This window comes from Halichoerus grypus, chromosome 10, assembly GCF_964656455.1.
Source record: "Halichoerus grypus chromosome 10, mHalGry1.hap1.1, whole genome shotgun sequence".
NCBI lineage: Eukaryota > Metazoa > Chordata > Mammalia > Carnivora > Phocidae > Halichoerus > Halichoerus grypus.
This window is the reverse complement of record NC_135721.1, coordinates 88521439-88548812: the sequence shown is the minus strand read 5'-3', so window position 1 is coordinate 88548812 and position 27374 is coordinate 88521439. Positions and strand designations below refer to the sequence as shown.

General features: G+C 39.8%; 1 protein-coding gene across 2 annotated transcripts in view; it reads right to left on the bottom strand.

The window, feature by feature from the left end:
• The window catches only part of AFF3 (ALF transcription elongation factor 3), a 520060-nt gene that overhangs the window by 409921 nt on the left and 82765 nt on the right, over window positions 1-27374 (bottom strand). For both annotated transcript variants that reach the window (XM_078056810.1, XM_078056811.1), the window contains exons 3-6: window positions 23672-23746; window positions 21275-21395; window positions 19921-20233; window positions 19382-19764 (exon numbers count right to left, since the gene is read on the bottom strand). In XM_078056810.1, coding sequence (XP_077912936.1) covers window positions 19382-19764; window positions 19921-20233; window positions 21275-21395; window positions 23672-23746 — 892 coding nt within the window. The remainder of the gene's footprint in view (window positions 1-19381; window positions 19765-19920; window positions 20234-21274; window positions 21396-23671; window positions 23747-27374) is intronic.

Below are 27374 nucleotides of genomic sequence, written 5' to 3'. Positions count from 1 at the left end.
CTTCACAGCTGCACTTCTCAAACAGTGGCCATCAATGCATGAACCAGGGGTCAAAGGCATAAAGACACTTTCTTAGCCTAAGAGGAGGGTCTCTCTGACCTCTTTCTGCATGTTTGTTCATCTAGTTCAACACTGTTGCAAAGGCTGAATTCTCTTCTGATAGCTTGATCCTACACAATAATTAATGTTAAACCATACCTAAAAGAAAGGGATATGGAAATCATTATTCACAGTCTTTGCATTAATCGATTTGGGGTTCACGTTTCTAAGTGAGAGCCCTAGAGAACTTGTATGTAGCACAATGGAACTCTCCACAAGCTGGTGTCTGCCGAATAGCTGAGGTAACATCAGGTTTCACTTTCCCGTGCAATGCTTCCGCAAACGGCCAACTTGGAGCTGGCGTGCTCAGCTAGTGTTCCTTTAGATTCATCCACACACCCTCTCAGACTGTCAGCCTGAGATCTAGCTTGCGACCCAGGCCCACGCAGGGCTCATTAAATTTTTATTTATGGAGTACTCAATGTTACTTGAACTTTTGCTTATGCCAAACTATGAGCATTTACTTGTTTTAAAGAACTCCTTTGTAATCATAATTTAAGGAAACTAGATCTGTATCCTTAACGAAATTATGATTTCAAATTCCTATTCACTCTTGGAGTGTGGACACTTCTCTACTGATCACCAGCCACCCCAAATGAAGCTTTTATTCATGAGCTTATTCCTGCACTACCCATGCCTTTAAAAATGTATTCTCTGTTCTTTAAGAATTGAATGTCCAGCCAGAATTCTGACAGGATGTGAGATGTAAAGTATATTATTTTCTCAATCTTTAGGCTAGGATAATGTTTGCTTATAAAACATTATGAATCCTTTGTTAAAAGGAATGGCTATGTGATTTTTTAAAGCTTTTTTCTTTAATTGGACATTAATTTATGAAGCACCTGCATGTTAAGCACTGTACTCAATGCCAAGGATGTAAAGACAAGTAAGAGAGGGCACTAGCCTGACTAGGAGCTCACAGACTAGTGAATGAGAACTCTGTGAACCTAGTGAAAACATAATGGGATGGATGGATGGATGGATGGATGGAGGCAAGAAGTTCTGTGAAGAAACACAGAAAGCAAGTCATTCCACAAGGAGGAAAGGTTTCACAGAGGAGACGATAGAGAGTTTCAGTGACAGTTGCCTTGATGGGGGTGAGTGGATGCAGATGTCTGGAATGGAAAAACCGATGGTAAAAGCATGAAGGCAGGAAAGTGCATGGTGTGTTGGGAAGTTGGGGGGGTGGGAACACAGCCGTCAAGTTCAGGGTAGCTAAAGCGTAGTATACCTGGCTCAGTGTCATGAGGTTAAAGCTAGAGGGGTGACTTGATGTAGGATTGTGAAGGCTGTATGCTAGGTCTAAGTATTAGATTTTTTATCTCTAGGTGAGTATTTTCTAGCATATGTTTCTCAGAATATTAATTCCCTGAGTGCTTTGCAAAAAAAAACCCCAAAAAACCAAAATGCTTTTTTAATAAGTAAGTTTAGAAAATGCTGCATCCTATAGTGTCCTTTCAGAGATTCATAATATACATTTGGTATAACAGGGCTGAAAAATATGGCAGTAAAAACCATCTTAACTTGAACACCATTTTCATATAACTGTTGACACCCCTCAAAACTAATGTTCTGTAGACTATACATGGGGCATACTAAATGCTGCTCTAGGAAAGTAGGGGAACAAAGAAACTGTTGGAGCAAGAATGTAACATGATCAGATTTATTTGTTCCTTTCCATTTCTTCTTCATTAGAAAAATATTTTTTTAGCAGTTCATGTCTGGTAATGATGTGGATGTTGCACTAAATTTGAAAGAGATTAATGGCAAAACACCAAGAGGTGACAAAACACAGGGATGAGGGACTCCACACAAGAGGCTATCTCAGATTAAAAGTAATTCATGATAGAATAAAGGTGGAATGATGGAAACATAGCAAATGAGAATGACTTCAAAGGTTCTAGCCTAGAGACCCACTGGAAGGCGCTCCTTTAGCCAAGACATAGAATTTCAAAGAAGTCTGCTCTGCAGAAAGGCAGTATGATCAGTGCTGGTCATTTTAAGTATGGGGTGCCTACAAAAACATCTATAGGGGCATACTGAGAAAGCAGTTAGACAGTGAGCACAGCATAACGTATAGAGAAGCTGAATCACTATTATGTTGTATACCTGAAAATAAGGCAATATTGTGTGTCAACTATACTCAAATTAAAAAAAAAATTAAAAAGAAAAAAGAAAGAAAGCAGTTAGAAATATGGCTTTCAGCTGAAAGGAAGGCCAGGACCAGAGATACATATTGTAATCAGACAGATGGTATATGAAGTCATTGGATGGATAAAGCATTCCCCTCCCAATTCTGGGGAAAATGCATAGGGCAAAAAGAGTAAGGAATCCGGAATACCAACATTTCAATGTGTAAAATACAAAATTAATTGATACCTTATGTGACTTTTTTTATACTATAATCTTAAGGGTTTTTTTAATTGTAATTTAGTGGAATCTTAAGGTTTTATTGTAATGTAAAAGGTTCTGTTTTACATTATCCAGAAACAGAATATAGTGCTGAGCCTGACACTGTTTTATGTTATTACTTTGGTCACTGGTACATCATGTAAAGGAATCAAAATATGTTTGGAACAGAGTCTAATTAAATACACCTGAAGTCCAGAGCGATTCAGAGAATTGACCAAAGTCTTACAGCTAGTTGGTCCTGTTTGCAACTAGCCCACTATTTAAAAATTAGTTCAAAATCCGATGTTCTCTTTCATTTTACTTGTTTCTAAGGCATGTAAGAATGCAAATGAAATAAAATAATTCAATTGAATAAGATCATTAACAGCTTTAGAAAAGCATTTTGCAACTTTCACAAGTTCTCTTTTTAATTTTAATTGCTATAAGACTATTAACAATATTAGCTATTTTTTTCTTGATGTGGTTGAATTGTGTTTCATTGGAAGGAATATCATGAAATCAGCCTGTATTCTTGGAAGGGTGGTCAAGAAAAGACCATATTCACAATGGTCGTATCATCCCACATAGCCAATCAACAAAAGTTACTAAGTGCCTAACATGAGTGAAGCACATCCTTACTCATTTGAGAGACACCAGAGAAAGGAAGAGTGAGGAGCACAACCATAACTGAAGTCAAGGAAGACTCCAGCAGCCACCACTTAATTGCACATAATGATTTCAACTGATTGGCATGAAGTTCTTAAACACTCAAATATAGAATCCTTTAAAATCTGTGTTAGATTTAACAGAATTTACATTTTTCTTCAGTGCGGGGGGTTGGGGGAGAATAAAACCGTCAAGAATTACAGAATATTGTTGCACAACAACATGAATATACTCACGCTCCGTATACTTCACCCTGAACCATATACTTAAAAAATGGTTAAGATGGTAAATTTTTTGTGTTTTTCATCACAGTTAAAAGATTTTAAAGGCACTATGAAATTAAATTACCTTAACGTACTTTTGTCCACAAAATGTTCTATATCCTACAAGGAATAGGGAGCTGGCCACCATTTGCTGATGGTGAGAAAGAGGTGGAACTGAATCTTTAGGTTAATTAACCAGGCAATGCAACTCAGGGCTTGTTAAAGAGACGTTGACAAGATAAACATTCAAAAGCTAGAAAAGCTAGTAACAAAGCGAAACAGTTAAACAGGAAAGTAGCACTAGGATTTGGAAGAGTATGAGAGACTTGTGAAAAGAGTAATCAACAAGATATGATGGTATGGATAAAGAAAGAGAGTCAAAGATGATTCCAGGACATCAAGTTCCAGTAATAACATGGTACATGTTATTACGGTCAACCTGAGTTTAAACCATTAAAATGAAAATACCCAGAAAGCATTTGGTAAAAAAAAAAAAAAACTACAGCCTGGATGCTCTTTAATCTTTAACCACCAAGGTCCAGTGATACCAAATCTGAGATACATGCTAGTAAATCTGAACCAAGAATTCAGATGAAGCCCAACCAACCAGTTCAGCCATCAGGTTTTGTCCCTGCGAGGTTACACTACTCACCTATCCCTGTGCCTTCTTCACTTGAAGTTCACCTAGGAAGGTGAAGGGGCTAACAAGAAAAGTAAAAATCATTTCACTTCCAATTTGATGGAACTAAAGAAACTTCTGGAGAGTGAAACAGTCTCTTCTAAAAATTTGCTGTGCTCTAGGAAACAGAATAGAACTGAGAAAAATTAAACCCTTTATAGATTTTATGCCTTTAGGCAATCTGATGACTGTTGATCTTCCTTTCCTTTTGGATCTCAGTACTGCAGGCAATTCAGAAACTCTCCTGCTCTGATCTGTACAAAAGGTCATCTGGTGTTTCCAGATCAATCTCTGTGGTGTTCCAGTTGCTAAAACAGCAGATTAAATTAGCATCCACAAGAACTGCAAGTCTCTCCTCTCCACAACAACACTTGGGGGAAAAACAGGTGATTCAGAATGCCACTGGTATACTGGAGTTGGAGAATCTTATTGTAATGTATAGCATTGAAAATGAAAGAAAGAAAGAAAGAAAGAAAGAAAGAAAGAAAGAAAGAAAGAAAGAAAGAAAAGAAAATTCAAGTTTTTAATTAAAACTTTCAGAACCTGATCACAAAAATGTTTCAGCCTTTGCAGATTAAATGGAATTTTTTCCACTTTAAAAAAAAAAATAGCCAATTCCTAGGGGTAAAATAGTACTTAGAAAAACAAAATGAATTTATTTTCACTGAATGTATATATTTAGACTATCTTACTATTTCTGTTCTTTAAATCTAAGCTTGGATATTTATTTTTCATTTAAAAAGTGGGCATGTTTTAATTTCTAATCTAAGGATATATGGTTACCAAAAAAATTTATTTATTTATTCATTTTTTTTTTACTACTACTAGCTACTCAATCTGTAAAATACAGCTCAGGAAAAAAATGCTGTCATAAAACCTGTTGGTATAAAGATAAGCAGTTTATTTAATATCTAATTAAACATGGTCACCGGAGAAATCACAGCTTATGAAACTTTATCAGAAAAAGATTAATCCATTTCAGGCTTAACCCAAATGTCATAAGAGAACTCATGAATTTAGATAGGAATCCACTTACTACCCAAAGACATTTTCATATTGAGTAAGAAGAGCCTATATTACTGGTTATATTTATACTTCAATCAAATTCATATACTTTGTAGCTATCATTGATTTCAGGGACAATTATCAAACTAGAATAATATAATAGGGAGCCCTGTCCTCTTTGTCAAAAATTTCTATAATATTCTAAAAACACTTTATGAGTTTATAGACCCCATTCATTCAGAAATTCAAAAAATTATACGGATTGTGTCATTTTAATTCAAAAACAACTATCTAACAAAAAACTACTGAACAACCTATTATATGTAGGACTCAGGCACTGGGGAAATGAGGATGGAGAAAAGGATTCCTTCTTTTGAAAGGCTCACAAAAATCATGAGACAAACCCTTAAATAACCACTGACATAAAGTAATATCTACTACAGGGCAGAGGCTGCTTTTTTCCCCTAATATCTATTCATGCCTTTGCCCATAATAAAAAAAAAAAAATCATCTGGACACATGGTGACCCAGCATAAAGTCTGATGCATTTCTCAGCCTTCTTTGAAGCTAAGACAGCCAGGTGACTACTTGGGGTCAATGGGATGTGAGGGAAAATAGTCTGTGCTCCTTCCAGGTTGAAACTTTAAAGAACAGGATATGCCCTCCCCCTCCCCCTTCCTCTTCCTGAGGGCTCAAAAGGAACCTGGGCCATCCTGGATCAGGTGGACAAGTGTAGCACTCTTATAGGTGGTAGAGCTATAGAATAAAAGGAGCCTGAGTCCATGATAGGATGTCACAGACCAGAACCACCATTCCAGCTTAGATTTATAATATAAGAAAAATAAGCTTTTGTCTTGTTTTTAAGTTGCTGTTTTTGGAATCCATCTCATGAAGCAGCACCATGTTCATGCTTCTTTTTCTGAGAATTTTGGTACTAGAAAATGTCTATGAAAGGGAAGAACCAAAATTTTATAGTAAAAGCGAAGAAAAACTTCATTTCTAACTTTCTCATGAAAAATAAAACCCTGAATTAGAACAATAAACTAATCTTACAATAATAAAATAGAAGTGAGAAGTAAAATTGTATAAATTCTTAGAAGAGAATGACTTAAGTATTGGCGGGGCCACAATTTTTTGTTAACAAAATTGTATAATCATGTGATAGAGCTAATGAAAACAAAATCGACATAGTGAAAAACAAAACAGGTATCAAAAACTGATCACTGACATGTAGGAAAGGCTTAGGAAAATAGTAGTGAATACATGTGAAAAAAATACAGATCAAAGCATTAGAATGGAACTAATAGATAAGAAAGACAAAGATGATTCAACACAAGAGTATTTCCTTTAAGAGGCAAATCAAAAAAGTGTGTACAAACAATGTGTGTAAACACTTAATACAAAAAAACTCCCTGAACAGGAAGAATGTACTAATCTGGAAAGATTGAAAGAGCAATCCATGTTTCAGGAAATGCTCAATACTGAGACATATTTTGATTAAGCTGCAGAAGTTTAAAGAAATAATTCTTTAGGCATTCAAGCAGACAGAGCAAACCATTTTCAAGAAGTAACAGGATGGGCATATTTGGAGAACATATATGGAAGCTCAAGAGAGTCTTCAAATTTGGTGAAACTAAAGAAATATAAAAAGAGAGAGGTGAAGAAAGAGAGACAATGTTGTCCGGAATGAAATTCATCTTATGTTTGTGCAATTTTTTTCTGGATGGTGGGATTTGAGTTGATTTTTAAATTTCATTTTTCTTCATTATTTAGATAATCTGAATGAGCATGTAACGTGTTAACAAAAACAATGAGTAAGTAAGCAGATACCTATCAAGAATACGATGGAAAGCAAATATGCCAATACATTAACAACAATCAATTCTGGTTGGTGACTTTCTAATTTCCAAATATCATTTTTTATAAGAGGAACCGGACCTGAAGGAGGAATCTGGCAGGCAAACTAGGAAAGAATAAGACTCCAGGCATAAGCAAAGCCAGGAACTTTTGAAAGAAAAATGGTATACATAGAAAAGAGCACGAGGTCTGGTAAGTAGATAGGGATGAAGCCTGGGTCAGATTATATGCTATGCTTGAATTTCATTCTAGTCTTTACTTCTGTTACTGATCTACCTCACATCATTCAAACCAGTTACAATATATTTGTCTCTATTTTTCAGGTGGAAAAACTCAAAGTCCTGACCTCCGGAACAAGATAATTAAGTACTAGACCTAACAGAACCCTCTTCGAGGTGATGGCACAAACACAGATGAGAAGCAGAGCCTGTGCTCGAGGAGCTTCCAATATATTTGTGACACCAGACAGGCACACAAAACAGCATATAATAATATATGGTAATATAACACACATGGACCCTATAGGAATTTAGAAGAAAGGAAACTCTTTGATGACTGGAGTAGACTGTGGCACTGGCATGACTTATGCCAGGGTCTTGAAGAAAGGCTGGAGCATTTTGATTTAAGATTTCCAGTCTCTAAGAAATTACATTGTAGGATCCCTACCCACAGCGACCTCACAATTCCATAAAGATGGAGTATTTATCTTTTTTTCAACTGAATTATAAAGAAAAGACGGACTGAGTCATCACTTATGCTGGAATACGACTGTGGGGAATAATAAACAAGTAAGTAAAGGCTTACCTTATATTAAAATAAATTCCAGATGGCTAACTTTTCATCTAGTTCCTTTATGGTTTTACACATTAGATTTAACTCTTTAATATATCTATGGAAATAGCCTTTTTAACCATAATTACAAAGGAAGAGATCAAAAGGAAGAAAGATACAAAATTTAATTTCTACATTATAAACAAACGTTAATCAAGAAACTGGGAGAACTGCTTATAATACATTTAGAAAAGGTTCATTTTCTTAATTTTAAAAACTCATAACTCAGTAAGAAAGAATACAAACACTTCAACAGAAAAATGGGTAAAGAACATGAAAAGAAAATCACAAAAGATTATACATGTTAACCTTTGTTCATTTTGGAATTATAAATTAGATGTCTAAGACTTTCTCCTTGGAAAATATGATATCTACACAAATTTACTTATATGGCTATTCATTGCAGAATAATATACAATAGTGGGCGCCTCGGTGGCTCAGTTGGTTAAGTGACTGCCTTCGGCTCAGGTCATGATCCCGGAGTCCTGGGATCGAGTCCCACATCGGGCTCCCGGCTCAGCGGAGAGCCTGCTTCTCCCTCTGACCCTCTCCCTTCTCATGCTGTTTCTCTCTCTCTCTCAAATAAATAAATAAGTAAAATCTTTAAAAAATAATAATAATAATAATTTACAATAGTGAAAAGAAATTGAAAACAGCTTAAATGCCCGACAAAAGGATTATGTAATAAATTATGGTATCTGCATAGGATAAAACCATTGAAATTCTCAACTAAATGAGATGCAAAGACCATATACTGAATTTTGCCAAAGACTGTTCAGTGACATGGCAAAGAGGTTATGGCATGCAAGGAGAATAATTGGGAAAATAACCATATATGATAGCTTCATCCAGATTCAATAAAGAAGGTCTAAGTATAGAAAAAACCAGAAGAATCTATATCAAAATGTTAATTGTGACCATTTCCAGACTGCAAGATTACATGTTTTTTTTCTCCTTTATGTTCTTAATGTTACCCAAATTTTTATAATGAAGATATATTACTCTCAAAATCTTTGCTGCCCTTTGCAGCAAAGTTTCTAGAAAGAGTTGTCTCTATGTAACATCTTTAATTCCTTCTCTTGATTTTCTCCTAAACTCAGACTTTGGCCCCCAAAACACTCTTTGAAGTAACTGATGATTTCCATGTTACTAAATCCATCATCGGCAGAATTAAAACTGCTAATTCCCTTCTCTTCTTGATATCCTCTCTCATGTCTCCTAGATACGGCACTGATTTCTTCCAACCTACTGATCCCTTCTTCTCTGTCTCCTTTGCTGGCACCTTCTCTTCTCACTAAGCCCTTGATGTAGGAATGCATAAGGGCTCAGCCCTCTTCTTTAGCCACACTCACTCCCTGAGTGACCACATCCAACCTCAAGGCATTATCACATGTATGCTGACCACTTCCAAATCTGTATCTTCTAGCCCAGATATACATTTCCTTCTCTACTGAATTCCACGCTTGTGGCTCCAACGTGTGTGTGTACTGATCATGTCCACTTGGATGTCTAATAGACACCCCAAACTCAATAAGCTCAAACGAATTCCTGCTCTTCTCTTCAAAGACCTGCTTTTTTCCCATCTCAGCTGAAAGCAGCTTCTACCTTACAGTTACTCAAGTCAAAAATTTGTCCTCAATTCCTCTCCATCTGTCACCCAACCAGTCAATTCTTACCTGACTCTCCTCAAAAATATATCCAGATCCAACCTTCTCATTACCTTTGCTACCACCTAACTCCTATAACTGCTATCATCTCTGCCCCAGATTAGGGAAATGATCTGCCAAGTGATCTGCTTCCACCTCTATCCCATTACGGTTTATTCTCAACATTGACAGCCAGACCGATCCTTGTAATACCTAAGTCAGACCGTGACACTCTGTGCTCAGAACTCCTTAAGGGCTCCCCATTCTCACCCACAATAACACCACGATCCTTGCTGTGGCCTAAAGGCCTTACATGATGTGGGCTCCTCTCCCGCCTCCGTCCTTCTCGTGCATTCTGCGCCAGCACACTGTTCTGTTGGTATTACAGGGTGAGGAGGTGTGTTCCCACCTGGGCCTTTGCCTGAGCTATCCACTCTACTCCCACTAACTCCTTTCTCCAGATACCTTCCTGTTAACCTTGCCTCACCTTCTTCTTGCTCAAATCTCACTTTCTTAATGAGGATTACTTTACCCTTTTTTAAAAATACTTTATTTATTTATTTATTTACTTATTTGAGAGAGAGAGAGCATGCACATGCAGGGTGAGAGGCAGAGGGAGAAGCAGGCTCTCTGCTGAGCAGGGAGCCTGACGTGGAGCTCAATCCCAGGACACCGGGATCATGATCTGAGCCGAAGGCAGACGCTTAACGACTGAGCTACCCAGGTGCCCCTTAACTACCCTTTTTAATAGTGCAACCTACTCCCTATCCTCCAAACCCTTCACTCCTTTACAGGTGTGAACCCAGCCACTTTTACTCTTTTCCATAATACTTACCACAAATCATAAAAGGGTAAAAATCAAAATGGTAACGGAGTAATCGAGATAGGCTATGCTGAGGCAAGGAAGGCTCCTCTGAGAACTCGTGTTTAAATCACTATGACGCCATGGGCAAAGGATGGGGTGACCCTGAGGGAGGGACTGTCCGGAGGACCAAACCTACGGGAATTAATAACAAAACACAAACACAAATGAAAGAGCCAGCAATGTGAAATCCCAGTGGGCACACTGGCAGCTAAGAAGTGCAAGTGACTAGAAGGTTGATTTGTAGGTCAACGTAAGGAAGGGTGAGAGCTGCCCAAAGATGGGATGGCTACCCCAGGAGGTAGAAAGTTCCCTCTTACCTGTGGGGGCTGCACACAGACAGGAAGAGCCTCAATAGGGATGTCACAGAGAGGAGTCAAATATCCCACAGGAGGTCTGGAGGAGACCTTCCATCACCCATGCTCTCTCTGTGAGGTTTTCAAAACATCTAAGAATTGGGGGGGAGGGGAAAGAGAGCGGCTGATCCATATTTGTTCCCAGGGCTTATGTAGATCCAAAACTGAATGTACACATTTTTCTATTTTCTACTGTTTAGTCTTCTGTCACACAGATAAGGAGTCCAACATATACTGTGTATTAAAGGCATGCCACTGGCTATGTGGACCCAAATGCTATGTAACCAGCAATATTTCTGAAGGATATGTCTCCGAGACAACAAATAAACAGAGCTCTGGATAAATATGCGGATTATGTTTGCATAAGTTATGAAATAATGCATTACCATGAATAAGTGAAATAGGAATCATGACAGAAACAAGATCCATGAAGCACAAAATGAAATGTAGAGAGAAAGAGCCATTCTGGGAATCAGTACCCATTGTCATCAAGGAGTACCTCTATGAGCTCCATGTATGCCAGGCTATTTTAAATCCATTAAAACTTAATTCACATGGCAGAAAGTTTGAAACCGTGGTCTCCCCCGCACTGTCCCCTGTGCCCCTCACCACCCTCCTCATTCCATTCTTTTGCTACAGCTCACATCATAGTGGTCAGAGAACAGGAGCATCTGCCTGCCGCACATACACAGAGCACCGTACACACTGCCCCCAGGCCAGGGCTCTTACTCACACCAACCAAACAAAGGAGAACAAGGCAAAAGAGGCAGAGCACATAACATCCCTGGCAGAGCCCCGGCCTGCTTTGGCTTTTGTTTCTGAGGCCAGCATATAGCTCCATGGTTTATTTTACATGGGCTGTGTTTACATACATCAGTAAATATGGTTCCTATTTCTCTTTGTAACAGCAGCTATAAATTACATGTTGGAAGTGTTTGGCTTTTCTCTTCCCATAAAAGGTTTGGCAGGAATTACTGATGCCCCAAGGAGAGGAGGTCAGTTGTTGGAGGGGAGTGACTTCCTTCACCCGTAGCCTTAAATTAATTAACTAATTCAACAAATACCTATTGACCACAAACTATGTGCCAGGCACAGTTAGGGAAGCTTCAGTAAACAAAGCAGTAAAAGAACAGAACAAAATCCTTGCTTTTATGACATTCATATTCTAGTGAAATTCATCACCTCACCTCAGTTTCCAGATTCTGAGCTCTCAAACTGTCCAGGGCTGAGCACATTAGAAGGTAAATGTGAAGTAAACAGAGCTACTATCAATAATCATACTAATAATCCTAAGTTCTTATTGTGGATTTTTAAGTGCCTACTATGTGCCAGGCACACTATTCTAAGCACTGTACAACTATTAACTTATTAAGTAGTCATAAAAAATGCTATCAAATGCTATCAGGTACTGTTATAGTGAATTGTGTCCCTCACAATTTTACATTTTAGATAGAGATAGCGTCTTTACGTAGGTAATCAAGTTAACAACGAGGTCATTACGGTGGGCCCTAATCCAATATGACTGATGTCCTTACAAAAAAAGGGGAAATTTAGACAGACACACGTGTAGAGGGAAAACAACGTAAAGACGCAGGGAGAAGGCAGCCATCTTCCAGCCAGGGAAGGAGCGCTAGGACAGATTCTCCCTCACAGCCCTCAGAAGGAACCAACCCTACCAACACCTTAATTTCAGGGCTCTGGCCTCCAGAACTGTGAGACAATTTCTGTTGTGCTAAGCCAAGCAGTTTGCGGTACTTTGCCACGGCAGCCCGGGCACACTAATAAAGGTACAATCATGGTTCCATGTCAGAGATAAAGCCACTGAGACACAGGGTCATCTGGCGAGCCAACAGACTTGAGAGTCGAAGTCAGACAATCTAGCTCCAGAAACCATACTCCTCATGCTGTTCTAAAATCAGGCCAATTACTGCAGAGATGGGTCCCAGGCAGTATCACTTCTGAAAATGTCTGTTGATCCTAAAGCCTGCCCTTTGGCCAAAACAGAAAACTGCTCCGTCTAGGGGTAGCCGCAGGCTGCTCGTCACGCATGCGGCTACAGAATGGAACGTGTGACTAGCAGCAGGGAAACTGCACTCTCCTCTACTATAAAGGCATTGCTAACGCCGGTTAATCGTGTGGGTAAGTGATTCTCCTGCTCGGCCCAATTAAACACCATTTAATACTGTGTGGCTTCAAAGAGATCTGTTTCAATGAGTCATTCTCAATACTTACTACCTGAAAATCTTAACACTTTTCCTCAGCCCATATCTTGTTGACTTTATATTTCATTTAACTGGAAATAAAGCTCAAGTGTGATATGTTCTACTACAGGTAATAATAGCTCAGGAAAGCCAAATACACAGAAAGAGAGAGGAAATTCGATCCCAGGCTTGGCAATAAAATCTCAGGAGGGGGCTAAGCATTAAATAAGAGAGAATCACGTCACTCAGGCTTTGCTATATTAATCCAGGATAATCTCAGTCTTCAAGATTTCCATTATTTCCAACAAATAAACACAAAAGAACTTTCAGAATTTCATTTTTCTTTTTCTTCCCACCTCCTCTCTCTGCCTCTCTCTCTCTAATTCACACGCACGCACACAACCACTTCCGATAATATCCTCACTTCCGTATCTTGTTTGCTTTTGTCGTTTCAGAGGTATTTCTAGTAAGAGTAACATAGCCAATATTTACTGAATGCTTACTATATTGTCACTGTGCTAAGCACATGACGTTCTTCAACTCATCGATCGACTCCTCTCTCCAGTAACTCTGCCACGTAGATATTATCATTTTCTCCACACATAAGAAAACTGAGGCCCAGAGAAGTTAAACTACTTGCTCCCCGCCACATGGCTAATGAGTGGCAGAGCCAGGATTTGAACCTACACCTGGCAGACCCATCATCATTCCACTGTGTATCCCTGTGTATCTGAGAGGGTGCATAGGATTTCCAACCAAGAACAGATGAGATACAAAACAAGAGGCTTTTGTCACTGGACTGTCCAGTGATGCTTTTTCCAATGTGGGAGAGGTTCTTGGATCACATACCATCTCTTCAAGTGACTCCAAACACAGAGGGCTTAGGCTCTTGATTAGCCCCAGGTTTGAAGTCAACACACATAAGGTTGCAGTTTAAGGGCAAACAGCCCCGTAATCTGTCCAGATGCTTTCCGGGAGAGGAAACTTTATGAGAACTGAGAAAATATACAGGGAATGTAAAGTGGGGCTTTCTAATGGCCTCCCTCCGGGTCTCGCTCTCAACACCTCCATCCCTGGGAGTATTTTCCTACCTCAAGGCTAGAAAATGTGGTTTTATAATATGAGCCTAAAGGAGCCCAGAGAGGAAAGGGGATGGAAAAGGACACCGGCACCTTAACACAAGACACATTTTAATAAAGGGTTACAGAAATGGAAGATATTTTTAAGTGGCTAAGTGCTTTACCTTTAGGGCCGCACTAGCTGAACATAAAAGTGCCAAAAAATATGGAAACATTTCCACTTGCCAGCCTTCATTATGACCTTCAGAGTGACCCATCTATAAGATGGAAAACAGGGGCGCCTGGGTGGCTCAGTTGGTTAAGCAGCTGCCTTCGGCTCAGGTCATGATCCCAGGGTCCTGGGATCGAGCCCCGCATCGGGCTCCCTGCTCGCCGGGGAGCCTGCTTGTCCCTCTCCCTCCGTCTGCCTCTCTGCCTACTTGTTCTCTCTCTCTATCTCTCTGTCAAATAAATAAATAAAATCTTTAAAAAAAAAAAAAAAAAGATGGAAAACAAGTGCTTTCATCCAGTATCTGAGATCAAAGTTGTGGGTCTTCACTCTTCTAAGTCTAAGGGGTACAAGCTGGCCGCATCCTCACTAAGAGAACGCACGGCGTGCGTGACAGGGAGAGGAGGAAGCACGGAGCATAACCATCTGTGCTGTTACTAAGCCCTGCTGTCCCACAGGACGTGGCCTCGGTCTGCAGTGGGTGAAGGAGGACAGAGGTGATGATGATGGGGAGGATGAAACCACAACAGACAGGGAAACCGAGTCGCCAGCCCGGGCACACACCCTCATTTCATCAATGAGCAATCAGAGAGCATACTTCCATTTGAAAACATTATACATCTCAAATGTAATTAAGAAATTTAGACTGGCATGAATATGTAATGTACACATTGCTCTGCAGATGCCTTTCCCGTCCGACAGGCTGGTGCCGACTTTAATTTGGAAGAAATCCATTTTCATACAAAGGTAACCAAGAGTGACAGGAAATAGGAAGCCTAAATCATTTATCTTCTGTGAACTTAGAAAAAAAATCAGTTAATTGCTTTTCTAGGAAGCTATTTTGTGGAATCATGGTGCTTTATCTTTCTGCTCTTATTCATGGTATAAATGGTGATTTTAAAATGCCCGTCATGAATATGCTGATTAATCAATACACCTTAAACTATGTAATTACTTATTTTAACAAATGAAATTCTGATCAACCAAAAACGGTTTCTCTGTTCTTGTGGATGAACCACTGTCTATCAACCACTAGGAAAACTCCTCATATACATACGGTCTATTAATTTATATTCAAATTCAGGTGTCTCTTTCCTTATCACTGACTCAGCTAAGAGCAGCAGGCCCTGCTTTCCTTCCATCCTTCCCTGGCTTTTCAGATCTGTTCTATTCTCAGCCATCAGAGCCCTTCTGCAAGGGCGGCCTTAAATCATTGCTGCTCATTAAATTAGTAACAGAAACTAAAATGTGTATGTTTTGGAGTGCCACTGAAGCTGAAACTTGCCAAACAAACTAACTTCATGGCCTGTGAGGCCCATATTCCCATATTTTATCTCAACAGCACTGCATATTAGGCCTGTTTTATAGGATTGTCCCATTTCTGCCTTCCTGTATCACCTAGCATATATATATGTATTTTTAAATTCTACCAAGTTTGAGGCCAATATAAAGCACTCTTTTCAAATCTAAAATTATCATTTTAATAACAATTTCTTATTATTCCATGAGCCAAAGATAGATACAGCATGAAGCTAATGACGCATAAGCTCCAGGGCCTCTTAAGCGAAGATTCCTCCAAGGCCCCAGGAGGGGCCCTAGCAATGAGTTAATACTTGTTTTTGCAAAAATTTCAAGTATAAGGTAATTTTCTACTCCTTTTTTACTGAAGAAAACCCCAAAGACGGTATACATTTTAGGTCCCACAAAACTTGTATCTGCCCCACTAGGTTAATAGTCCCCAGTGTCTGGATCTTGAATTACATGTTAAGGGCAAAACATTTATTTTGTGTGTGTATGCGAAACAAAAAATGATTTGCTTCAACTGGAAATAAGATTTAGTGTGCCCTACCCTAGAATGTTCTAGAATGCATCTGCAGTCATTTCTTATGTCCCTGTCTCTTCTCTCACCTGACACTAGTCACCCTTCCAAGTGATACTCCAGGGAAGGCTCACTTAATGAGGGATGGCATCAAGAATAAAAAAGTCAGCTATAACAACAAAAATATGTTTTTCATTAAACACAAAACTGAGCTGGGGAAAACCAGCCAAGAGACAGGTGTATCAGTTAAAGAAACCCCTTGAGGTCTTTAACTTCCACATCAAATTGCACTGAATTTTTCCACACTAATTACCTATTATTGAAGACTAAAGAATTATAACAAATAATTCACCACGGCAGCAGATAGAGTGCAGATGTTGTAAGAAAAAGAATGAAGAATTTATGAAGTATAAAATCAGGCAAAAGAGATTCACAAATTCTCAATTTTTTAAAACAACACAAGATTTTTCTACTATAAGGATTATGAAGGTGAGGAAATTTTCTAGAACTAGAAGGCCAATTTTAAATTTAGTTTGGACTGTATGTGAGAGAAATTGCAAATTAAAAGCTAAGTGCTGGAGTTTAATTTATTCAATTCATGTAAATTTCTTGCAGGCAGAGATCACAACTTAGATTTTTTTTTTTTTAATTTCTTCTATTGCATTATACCTAGTCATTGATTTGATTTCTTATGAGGACTGTACCTACACAATGCTATTCAGCTATATTTGCATCTCCATTGTCTTTATGTCATTTTTACCTAACACTTCCTTTTAGCCCCTAAATCCTTCACACTGGCATAAGTCTCACTCTATAGCTAACGTCCTGGGAAACTACAGTCAAGTCATGAAAAAGTTCCCTTTTGGTCACAGCCTCTGTAAATTTCCCTAAAAAACGCATTCCCTAAATTATTGGAAATTAATGTCAGTACTATCAAGAGGACATTTTCATCTAGGTACTTATCTGTGTAAAAAAAATAGGCATTAATATTTCTTAATTATTTGCCATGTTTGTTTTATTCTCTCCAAAAAATAAAAGCAAATGTTTCCTCAAAAAGCAAAATCTGATTAGCTGATAAAATTCTTCAGTTTCTATGCTACGATTGTGCATTTTATAGGGATGCCCTATAAACACTGAGTGATATACTTGCAAAAGGTATTTTTGAATCTCTTGGAGTACTGTAAAACAAACAAGCAAACAAAAAAACTCTTTGAGTCGGAAGGATAGGAAATGTAACTTATAGATACTACCCTGCTGCTAATTGGGAAAGAGTCATTTTCTTATTATAATAGACTGGAGTGCAACACACAAGTGCTGCACAATTCAATTACCATATTTTCCATAATACACAGTTTTTTGCTAAAATAAGGACTGTATTATCTCCCCTACAAAAAAAAAAAAAAAAAAACCCACAAAAACAAACAAAAAAACAAATCCACCAATTAAAACTTTGTTCTGTGAACAACACTTCTTACCTCTTTTCTATCAATGCATGATTGGCCTTTTTAAAGTATTCAGTATAAAATGTTAGGAAGGGAGCAAGCGGACAGGCTCAATGTCATTACATGGGGGAAATGAAACACTTCCTGTATAAAAGCTCTAATTTTTCTTGGTATGACTTTCTATCTCAGGCATTTCCCTCTTTCTGTGATTACTGAACCATAGTACAATGTGTCATTCTCAATCTGGGGTCTTGGAAGGGCGTCCTGAAAGTGTCCACGTTATTAATGACATACCCAAAAGCCTAATGAAAACTGTACAGTTATCTGCATAAGGCTGTACTGGCTATCAAAAACGGGCTTTTAACCAGGCCTTTATCAGCTCATTGGGTTACAAAGTAAATAAATAAATTACTACCTAATAAATTTGAAGTTTCTCTGGCACATAAAAATCATTTTAACAAGGAATCAATTGGGATTAAAATTATAACGGATTCCTGGCAGTTATAGTCACCTCTGTTCAAGGATAAGCCATGTTTTATTTGCCAGGTCATTTGATGATGATAACACAAATCAAAGGGCTTGATAAATTCAGTTTTATAAGGTGATATTCATATGTGTTTCCTACAAACTTTCCAAAACATAAATGCTTGCAGAAGTTATATGCTGCTTCTATTAATTCCTAAGAATACTTTATGGAATCCATCATAAACGAATAATCAAAAGGAGTTACTGGTGTACATGTCACTTAATTTCCTCATTAGAACCTGTGTAAACATCTCGGAATTAAAAAAAATATATCTTCTCTAAGGGCACTGTGTTGATCTCCCAATTGGTGCACGGTGCTTTCTGAGGTGAGAGCTCAGCTCAGAAATGATTAAGTTCAGCCTTGTCAGACTCCCAACAAGAAACATCAAATCATTTTGTGTTTTATTTGGTCATTAAATCAAATTAAGATACAAAGAATATGCTAGCCACAGTGTTATTCCATCTTTAAAACCGAATATGTCAAAAAGAAAAAAGAAACTGAATAGTTCCTAAGTCCAATGCTCTAGAATTCACATTTTATGTTAGTTAGTATATCACATCACAGCAAAACAAAAAAATGTGCATGCATACTTTTTCGTGTGTTCTTGACAAGTGTCATCAATTTGGAATATAGGATGAAATGTGTTTCTCTAAAACAAGACTTCATTTTCTATCCAGATTTACTGTTCAAGTAGACCAGACTCTTTGCTACTTCTGCGATTATGTGATTTGCCTTTTTGAGTTCTCATATTCCACACACCTAGTCTACACATTTTGTAATGCAATAAATAAATACTTCAGATTAAATTCAAGACGCAAACCAGAAGAATCTGAACTAAAAGATTTCACTCTCTTTATATAACCTAAGATCATTTTCACGGGACAAGGAGAGTCCTTACTTGATTAACATCAATTAACCTGGATTTTAAGTATTATAATATGGATGGGACATCTGATACATTTGAATATTCACCATATTCAATATTGAGTCATTTAATAATTACTTTAAAAATCATTATAAAGTTTCCTTTACGTTTTGGAACATTTCAAAACTGGCAAAAATGTTGAACTTCTGAACTCTTTTACATAAAAATTAACCTCTTTATACATGGCCCTTACAATACTTTTATTTCTAATATATACTATCCATGTCGACACTGACTCATTCATAAAAAAAATCCCTTGAACTATATTGAAGGAAACATTCCTTCCCGAATGAACATAGACACATAACTGCATATGTTGGAACTTAAAAAAATGATGATAATCAATTTGAGATTTTAAGAAATTATTATTTATGCGTACATCCTCCTTTAGCGATTGCTACAAATCCTACCACACAAAGTTGTTCACACGCTGAAAATAAAGAAACATGGGCATTGAATTTATAACTGTCAAGTCATCACTGAGATCAACTCAGATGTATGTAGGTGGCATTGAGAAAAGACTCACCTCTTGTTTGGGGATGCTGAACTTGGAAAGCTTGGCCTTGGCTCTGGTGGACTCTGGCTTGGTGGCCGGGACTCCCCTGTATGACGTGCAGTGCACACCGGTTTCTGTGGATGACTTAAGCTTTGGAGACTCATCAGGAGCCTGATCTTGGCCGTCCATCGGCCGCACGTATGCAGTTGGTTTCTGCTGGACCAGGCTGGGTTTTGAAGCCAGGGATGGAGGAAAGTTCTGAACACAGTGTCCGCTGCCGCTGTGCTTGGCTGCCATAGCAGGTGGCCTTTCCTGGGTCTGAAGACCCACCTCTACATTGCACACTTGTTTGGCTCGTGGCTGCTGTCTGCCAACACCATCTCCAAGCAAGGTCCTGAGAGAGCCTTGGTGTGCTGAGTTGGAAGAAGAAGAAGAAGAAGAAGAAGAAGAAGAGGAAGAAGAAGAGGAAGATGAGGATGAGGGGCTCGACACAGACTGGTTAGGTTTTTTATTATGGTTCTTTGGGTTAGCAGATCTGTTCAAATCAAGCAACCTGTGTCCGTGCTTACTTGCTCTCTGTTGGCCATCCGATGGCGGGTGCCCAGGCTTCTGCCAGCCCATGGTGCCCCTCTTACTCTGCTGTGTGGGGACAGCGGCTGGTGTGGAAGAAGCAGTGCTACAGACAGACGAGGGCTGGGTCTGGGCTCTTGAATCTGCAACAAAATGTTCATCGATCTTGTTCACAGGAGCCTGAGGAACCCCAGGTTTGGGAACGCCAACGAGATGACTCTGATTAGACCTATCAGTTAAAAAGTCTTTCATTTCATCGTAATTGCCTAAAGTATTCTGGATCCGGTTGGAGAGCTCATCCCCCTTGTTCGTCTGGAGAAAAGAAAAACACAACAAGCACCCTGTCATTAGAGAGAAGAGAAACACAGGAGACAACGGAGAGGTGCCTTGCTGGCTCACAGAGTCAGGGTTATCACATTCAGAATGAGAGCTGGGAGATGAAATCAGAATCGTCATCTCTGAAGTCCATCCACCCTGCATCACGCCAGGACCAGGAAGCCGTTAAGAGCCTCAGACTACATCAAAAGGGAATCTATCCTCGGTGGGGTGATGCAGCTACGGAAACCAGAAAATATACCACCGTAGCTTCGCAAAACCATCGGGATTGAGGCTTTCCAGGATTGGGGTTTCTTTTCTTTTATATAGTCCCTCTGGAAGCTTTTCTTAAAAATTCAAATTTGGCTCAAATTGTTCTGCTGCCAATTTCTAAATATATAGTGATTCTTGTCAGAAACCCAGAGTGACAGGCAGAAGAAGTCAGCATACAGCTTAAAATGAACACGGGGCTCAATGTGCAAGGAGACACCAGCCTAAACTACCCATGGTTCCGTGCAGGCCTCAGATATTAGTGAAATCTCAGAAGGTCTTTCATTTTGGAAGACAGCTTGTATCTCTGGCCTTTGGTGTAAATGAGAAACAATCCAGCAGTTTTTTTCTCATTACCCTATCAGGTAGCCTGACCGCAGTATGACCCATGTGTGGCAAATAGGTTACCCAACCTCTTTTTATTTCCGAATAGCTTAGGAAAAAAAAAAAAACAAAACATTACAAGTGGCATTGACTTTGAAAATCAATGCAGAAATGAAGTCTACACTATGGAAAAAAATCACAGCAAGCAGCTCTCATTATTAAGCAAAAGTTATATTTCACTGAGGCAACAGGCAGTCAAGTCGTGTGAACTGGACACCAAGATTTGTGGGAGAAGACCTCATTCTGAGTGGCTGAGCTGTCTTCCTGGGCTGAACAGGCAGAAAAGCAGCTGAAGTTTGGTGGGTTAACTCTTCCAGGAGAGACTGTCATCACAGGGGGAGAGGTACAAGTGAGGGAGAAGACGAACAACTGAAAACCATCTACCTTGTAGGGTTCACTGAAGAGGGAGTAACTTGAATTAAATGTGCCATCATCCTGCTGAGTTTCCTGATTTCTTCTTTCTCGCTCTTTCCTCCGTAACACATTTCTATCTGGTTCATAGACACTGCGTCAGGAGAAAGAAAAGAGAACAACCACATAGGAAAAAGTTAAAGGCTAAAGCCCAGTGGAACATTCACCTGAGTGCAAAAGTCTGGTTCATGGACGAATGGCCGTGATAAGGAGAACAAGGATCAGATTAGAGCCAGTCTAATCAAGCAGTAGGAGCTTGGGTGTCTGATAATTACATTCTTCAGGAGGAAAAAAAAAAATCCTTAGGGCAAGTTCCAACCTGTACTAGACCTCTCTGCCTGATATGTAAGACAGGAAATATCTAAGCAACTTTGACAGGAGAAGACTGAAAGTAATCTTAAGGCAGACGGTAATTACAGCGATGTGTAAATAGAAATTATGAGCCTATTTCCCCTTATGACATAGCCTCTGAGTGTTATATGGGAATGCTCCTGTTCTTGTCTTTCTTTCTTTTTTTTTTTTTCTTTTGCATGGCTGTTTCTGTACTGATTCTTTCATTAACTAGCTCCCTAAAGAGCTGTTAAAACTCCATGCTGCAGTGGTTTTCACAGTTATGAGCCTTCTTCTGATCTCTGTTAATCAGTCAAGTCGTCAAACTACTACTGAATCAATTCTTCCTTCTGATATATTTGACACTATCACTCCTCCTAACTATGAAAAATGTGCCAGGAGGAAGGGGTGCAGGAAACGCAGGGAGAGAGTGGAAATTGAATTACGGTATGTCATCAAGGATCTCAGCCTTTTTGTTAAAGAAAATTAATATCTATTCTCCCAAAATACAATTATGAAGTGACCAGACACCAGATAACTGGGAGGACTAAGGGAGAAATAGTGCTCCTTCCCCCTCATAAGGAGAAAATAAAGGGGCTAATTCAACTACTAATAAGGAAGTGACCCATTAACTGAAGGAAGGAAATACACTTGTTTTTTCAGCTCAGTATATAAAGAAATCTGGCCTCGGTGGAGAACTGGCACGTCCCTCAGAATGAGCATTGTCTTCATTTCCTAGCAGAAGCATTTGGTTTAAGTGACCTTGTTCTGCTTCGAGCTCCCACCGAGGCTAATGCACAGGTGCCTGAGCTGGGAGCCAGGACAGCTGCCTACTGACTCTGGTTCTCCCATAACCAGCGACATGATGATGGAGAAGCCACACAATCTCTCTGCACCCCAGTGTCTTCATTATAAAACAGAGATGTTTCATGGCGTTGTAAGGTTTAAACGTGAAGGTAATCTACAAAATGGCTTTGGAATAGCTTTAGGTGCCCAAACTCCAATGTACCGCTTTTAAATGTTAATAATGAAAGGAGCTGTGGGTTCACAGAAACGTATGAAAAGAGCGAGATTCTGTTTTGTCCTGTTTTGTTTTAGCTAAATTGCTATCCTGAGTATAAGAGAGAACATCGTGCCATGTAGCTGTAGAGGGCACAAATAAAATGATCATAAAATAAATACTGCTTATCCTTCTAGCTCTGCCCGGGGGGACAGAATATACTTTTAATTTGCTAAGGGGCAATGCTAAGTACGCTTCCAGCAAGGCTGTGAGAACACCTAAGGCATTTCATTTACATTTAAGATTAGGGAATGTTAAAATACCCAGAACATGTCACCTATTAGCATTTTAATTCATCTTTAGTACGTTACCCAAAGTTATTAGATTGGGGAATCCAACCAGTGACCTTCACATAAACGGAGGCTACAGCCACAGCCTTACCAGCTGAGAGGCTCACAGCTCCGACCTCGCCATCACTAAGAACTCTGGGCGCTACGGTGACAGTGACTGGCAGAAGGGAGGCATAAGATGAAAATGACACTCTTATTCACAGAACCAGGCTTCCAGTTCAAAGAAGAGGCTATGATTGTCCTGCCCTGCTTGTGGACATTTGCAATATGAAACCCCAGCTTTCATGAACATTCCATGGATTTCAAATGGGGACTGCTCTGACGACACATGACTCATGCTGTGGATGGGCATGAAGTGAGCTTTAACAAAGAAGTAAATTCGAGTTTTACTATGAACCTGCTCACTTTGGGACCAATACCAGCATCCACAGTAAGAAAAATAAGCTTGCATTGCATGCACTGCACTTCTTCCCCTCTCCGGCACGTACGGACATCTGGGAAGCACCTACTGTGCAGAACTCCATGCACAGAGACTTCCACAAACATGCTCGCTGCCCTCAGGCAGATCAAACCAACACACACACAAGACTGGTGTGATGCATGAAGCGGCCTTATGTGACATGGAGCAGGCAGGTGGTCATTTAGGATGATTTCAGGGCTTCTGAGAGGCCCCCATGCCCAAAATAATACCTCCTGCATCGGCTGGCTGATGATTGAAATTCCACAACTAGAGAGTCATTCCTCTGGTTTAAGATGTCTTCACCCCTGTAAGAAATGTAGACACCACAAGAAGGGGAAACACTTTAACCTGATCAGCCCTTGGTATCTGAACGTGCATGAGCTTGTCAGCATTTTTGCCAAAGGCCAAGGGGAAAGGGCACAGGACATCAGGGTCCAAACAGGAGGTGTAACACAAAAGGGAGGGACAATATAGAGTATAGCAATGAAAACAAATTTATAAACTCTACCTACTTTGCCCCATGGGTTAGATGTTTAGCATTAGGCTAAAAGCCATAATCAATTAGGCAGCTATCAGACTTGCTACATTTTCAGGGTCAGGGAGTAAGAATCACTTCAAAATATGGGGAAGCTGGAGGGGAGAGGCAAGCTGCTCCTCTTTAACTAAACCTGCCTCATTCCCCGATCTATTTAAAGATAACCAAAAGCACTCCAAGACACACACCCCTGCTGCTAAAGTTCTCTAACAAGGCTCTGCCTGCACACCCAGCCTATGCCTTCTCATACTAAGAAGGACTGAACGCCCTCAGGACCACCCACACATCACCTCCTAATAGAAATGCGCTGGCCATCTTTTATGGGACGGCCACGATGCTTGTGCCTGCAGTGCCCTCCATGCCACCAGATGAAACCAGAAAGACCAAAAATGACAATCATCCCCACCTTCTCCAGAAGAGAGCAAAGGAAACCCAAAGAGAGAGCCAATACTTCTTCAATGCCTTCCCTTTGGTTTCTCTTATCCTTCCTTGGAAGGCAGCTCTGTTGCCTTCACTGAGCATTCAACTCTTCCTAATGGTGACCCACCTGACTCCTTCTCCTTCACTAGAACCACAACCCCTACCTGTCATGTCAGGCCTTGGAAACTAAAATGTTATCTGCTTAAAGCAAATGTCATTGTAGAGAAAGTCTGGACTTGCCACCCGCCATCTTTCTCTAAGCATCTGAACTCTTATCTTTTCTACCAACACTAAATGTTTTAACTCATAAAGACAGTATCTTCCCGACAGTGAGTCCACCATTCCACTAATTACCAGTGAAATCTGTGCAGGTACTTACAATTCCGGAGAGTGCCTTTCTCTTGATCTCTCACCATTAAAACTCAGTCCTCTTCCCTCCTCTGCCATTCAAGCAATGTAAAGACCATGCCATTTGCTTTAGAAGCAAAGGAACCTTTCCCCTGACATGCTGGAAGTCATGTCAGCTTCCCTGGGGATGGTTGACTAAAGTTGTAGAGAATTCTGATTCCTGGCATGCCAATATATACATTAGACTCAGTAAGAGCCTCGTGTTATGAGCTGTGTTATTTTTTTGTTGTTGTTACTAGCAGATGGTAAAATCTCTATCATCTGTAAAGTTATTCCTTATTTCCATGAAAATTATAAGAATCACACTCCTCAAATGTATGTCACCAAATGTATTTATTTATTTTGTATGAAAGTGGAGGCAGCCAACTGCTACAGTATTATTTATTATTTATTGCAGATGCATAACATTCCCAGGAAATGAACCTTTTTAATCAACTCCCTTTAAAAGACTTATTTATTTTTAGAATAAAAAAAAAACAGCCAATGAAAAATGTAGTAAAAACATTTCTGATCATTTCCCTTTATTTGTTTTTAATCTATAAAATGAGGTAAGTGTAGGGTTTAGGCCAAAGCCAATTATGCTGATTAGGTAGAATAGAATTCCAAACATGAAATTATCACCATTTCCAAAATCAATGTATTCTTGATCATATGGTAACAGTATGAAACCAAATAATAGTAATACCTTTGAGTCTGATGGCTTCTCCCTTCTACTGAGCTCAAAATACTTCACACATAGGTCCCTAAATTATCCTTACAATGTCCCTTGGAGAAAGACAAGGATGGTGGATATCACTACGGGGCTAACTTTTTTAAAGATCAAGGAACTTAGGATAAGAGTTCGATCATCAAAACAATGTCATAAAGAAGCCATCATGTAGAAGGGACAGCAATGTCAATCCATGGAAGGGGAGCGACCCAGGAGCGAAAGGTGGGCACACTTCCTAAACCCTGATGTCTACAAGCCCGCACTATCAATAAACAGTGAATGTGAGCCTCATAAAAGCAAAACAGGACAAATGAGACATAGGGAAGCTACTTTGCATTCAGAGAGAACTAAAAGGAAAATTCTGGAATAAAGGCTGGGTTGTTAAAATTGTTTACAGTCCCCCAAAAAACAAAAGACAAAAATCAATTTCTTTCCACAGTCCACAAGATAAAAGGATATACTTGTAACACAGAAGAGTGGCCTAGAGCACGGATGAGTGAATTTAAAAATTATAGACTCTTAAGTAATAAGCCAGCCAGGGCTGCTGGTATCACCATTTTCATCAAATCCTACCCATCCCTCAGCCTGCTCTCTTTTCTGCCCATGCAGCCCTACTGGGGGGACACGTGCTGGAGCTGGTGGGGCCACCTGCTCAGTGGAGCCTGGGTTGGACCCGGAAGGCCCAGCTGGCCAGGAGGGGCTGCTTTCTGCCCTCCAGCACCCATCCACATGCAGCCTGTTTACATTTGAACATTCGCTGCAAACAAACCGCATTTCCCATGGAGGAGGCTTTCAGCCAAAGGTATATATAGCTAATTGCACCCCTTGACTAGAATTGTCAAAGTGTTTTCTTCTTTAAAACACACACACACACACACACACACACACACACTCTGTCCTACCTACGGGCATATCTCCAGAGTTGAGGTCTGGAAAACAAGTAAATTCAAGGAGAAGAGAGAGAACCACCTCTCACCGATCTTTTGAAGACAGTTACCATGTTCTCCATGGTTAAAAACTACTCTCCTCTTCATATAGCAGAAATACAATTCACTTCCGTGCAAAAGCATTTCCTGAAAGCCATGGTGTGAGATACAGGGGAGACAATGAGGGCTGAGACTGGCCTTTCCTGCTGCTGAGAAGCTATGGTTCAGGAGACAGGAGAAGAGGGAAGGGGCCCATTCTAAAAGAGCATGTTGACAGCACGTGGTTGGGGCATTGCAGAAGGGAGCGCAGGGAATCCAGAGCGCTTCCTACAGAAGATTGCCTTTGAGCTGGGTCTTGAGGAAAGGGCAGGTGGAGGACAGCGAAGGGAAGAAGAGCTTAAAAGTCCAAGATACACAAATTACTATTAAGTGGCCTTCGACAGTATTTGGAGGAGGTGACCTTTGCCCTCCCCCCACCAGCCCAGTTCTTTAACCCGCTGGAATTCCACATTTCAAGTTTCATTTGCTTGGTTTGCTCCACCGCTACCCTGTCATTGCTTCCTTACCCTAAATAAGGTTATCTGACCCCTTCCTGGAGCAGGCTGGGTTTGGAGTAAATAAATGAAGGGTGGACGCAGGGAAGAATAAAAGACACCCTGTCCCTTCCTTTACAGTTTGCATCAGGACGGGCCTTGAACACCACGACCACAGAGAAGACAATCTTCTGACACTCCGAGTCCTTGGACAAAATGCTAACCTACCCCTGGAGTGTGCACTGGCAGCCACAGGGGCAAACAGGAAGGAGAAAAGGCACTAAGTAGAGAGAAGAATGTTTCGTAGAAACTCTCCTGTTCTTTGGAGCAGAAACATCAACAACTGTGTATAATTAAAGAAACTTAATCAAACACTGCAAAATTATAACAATTGCTTTAAAC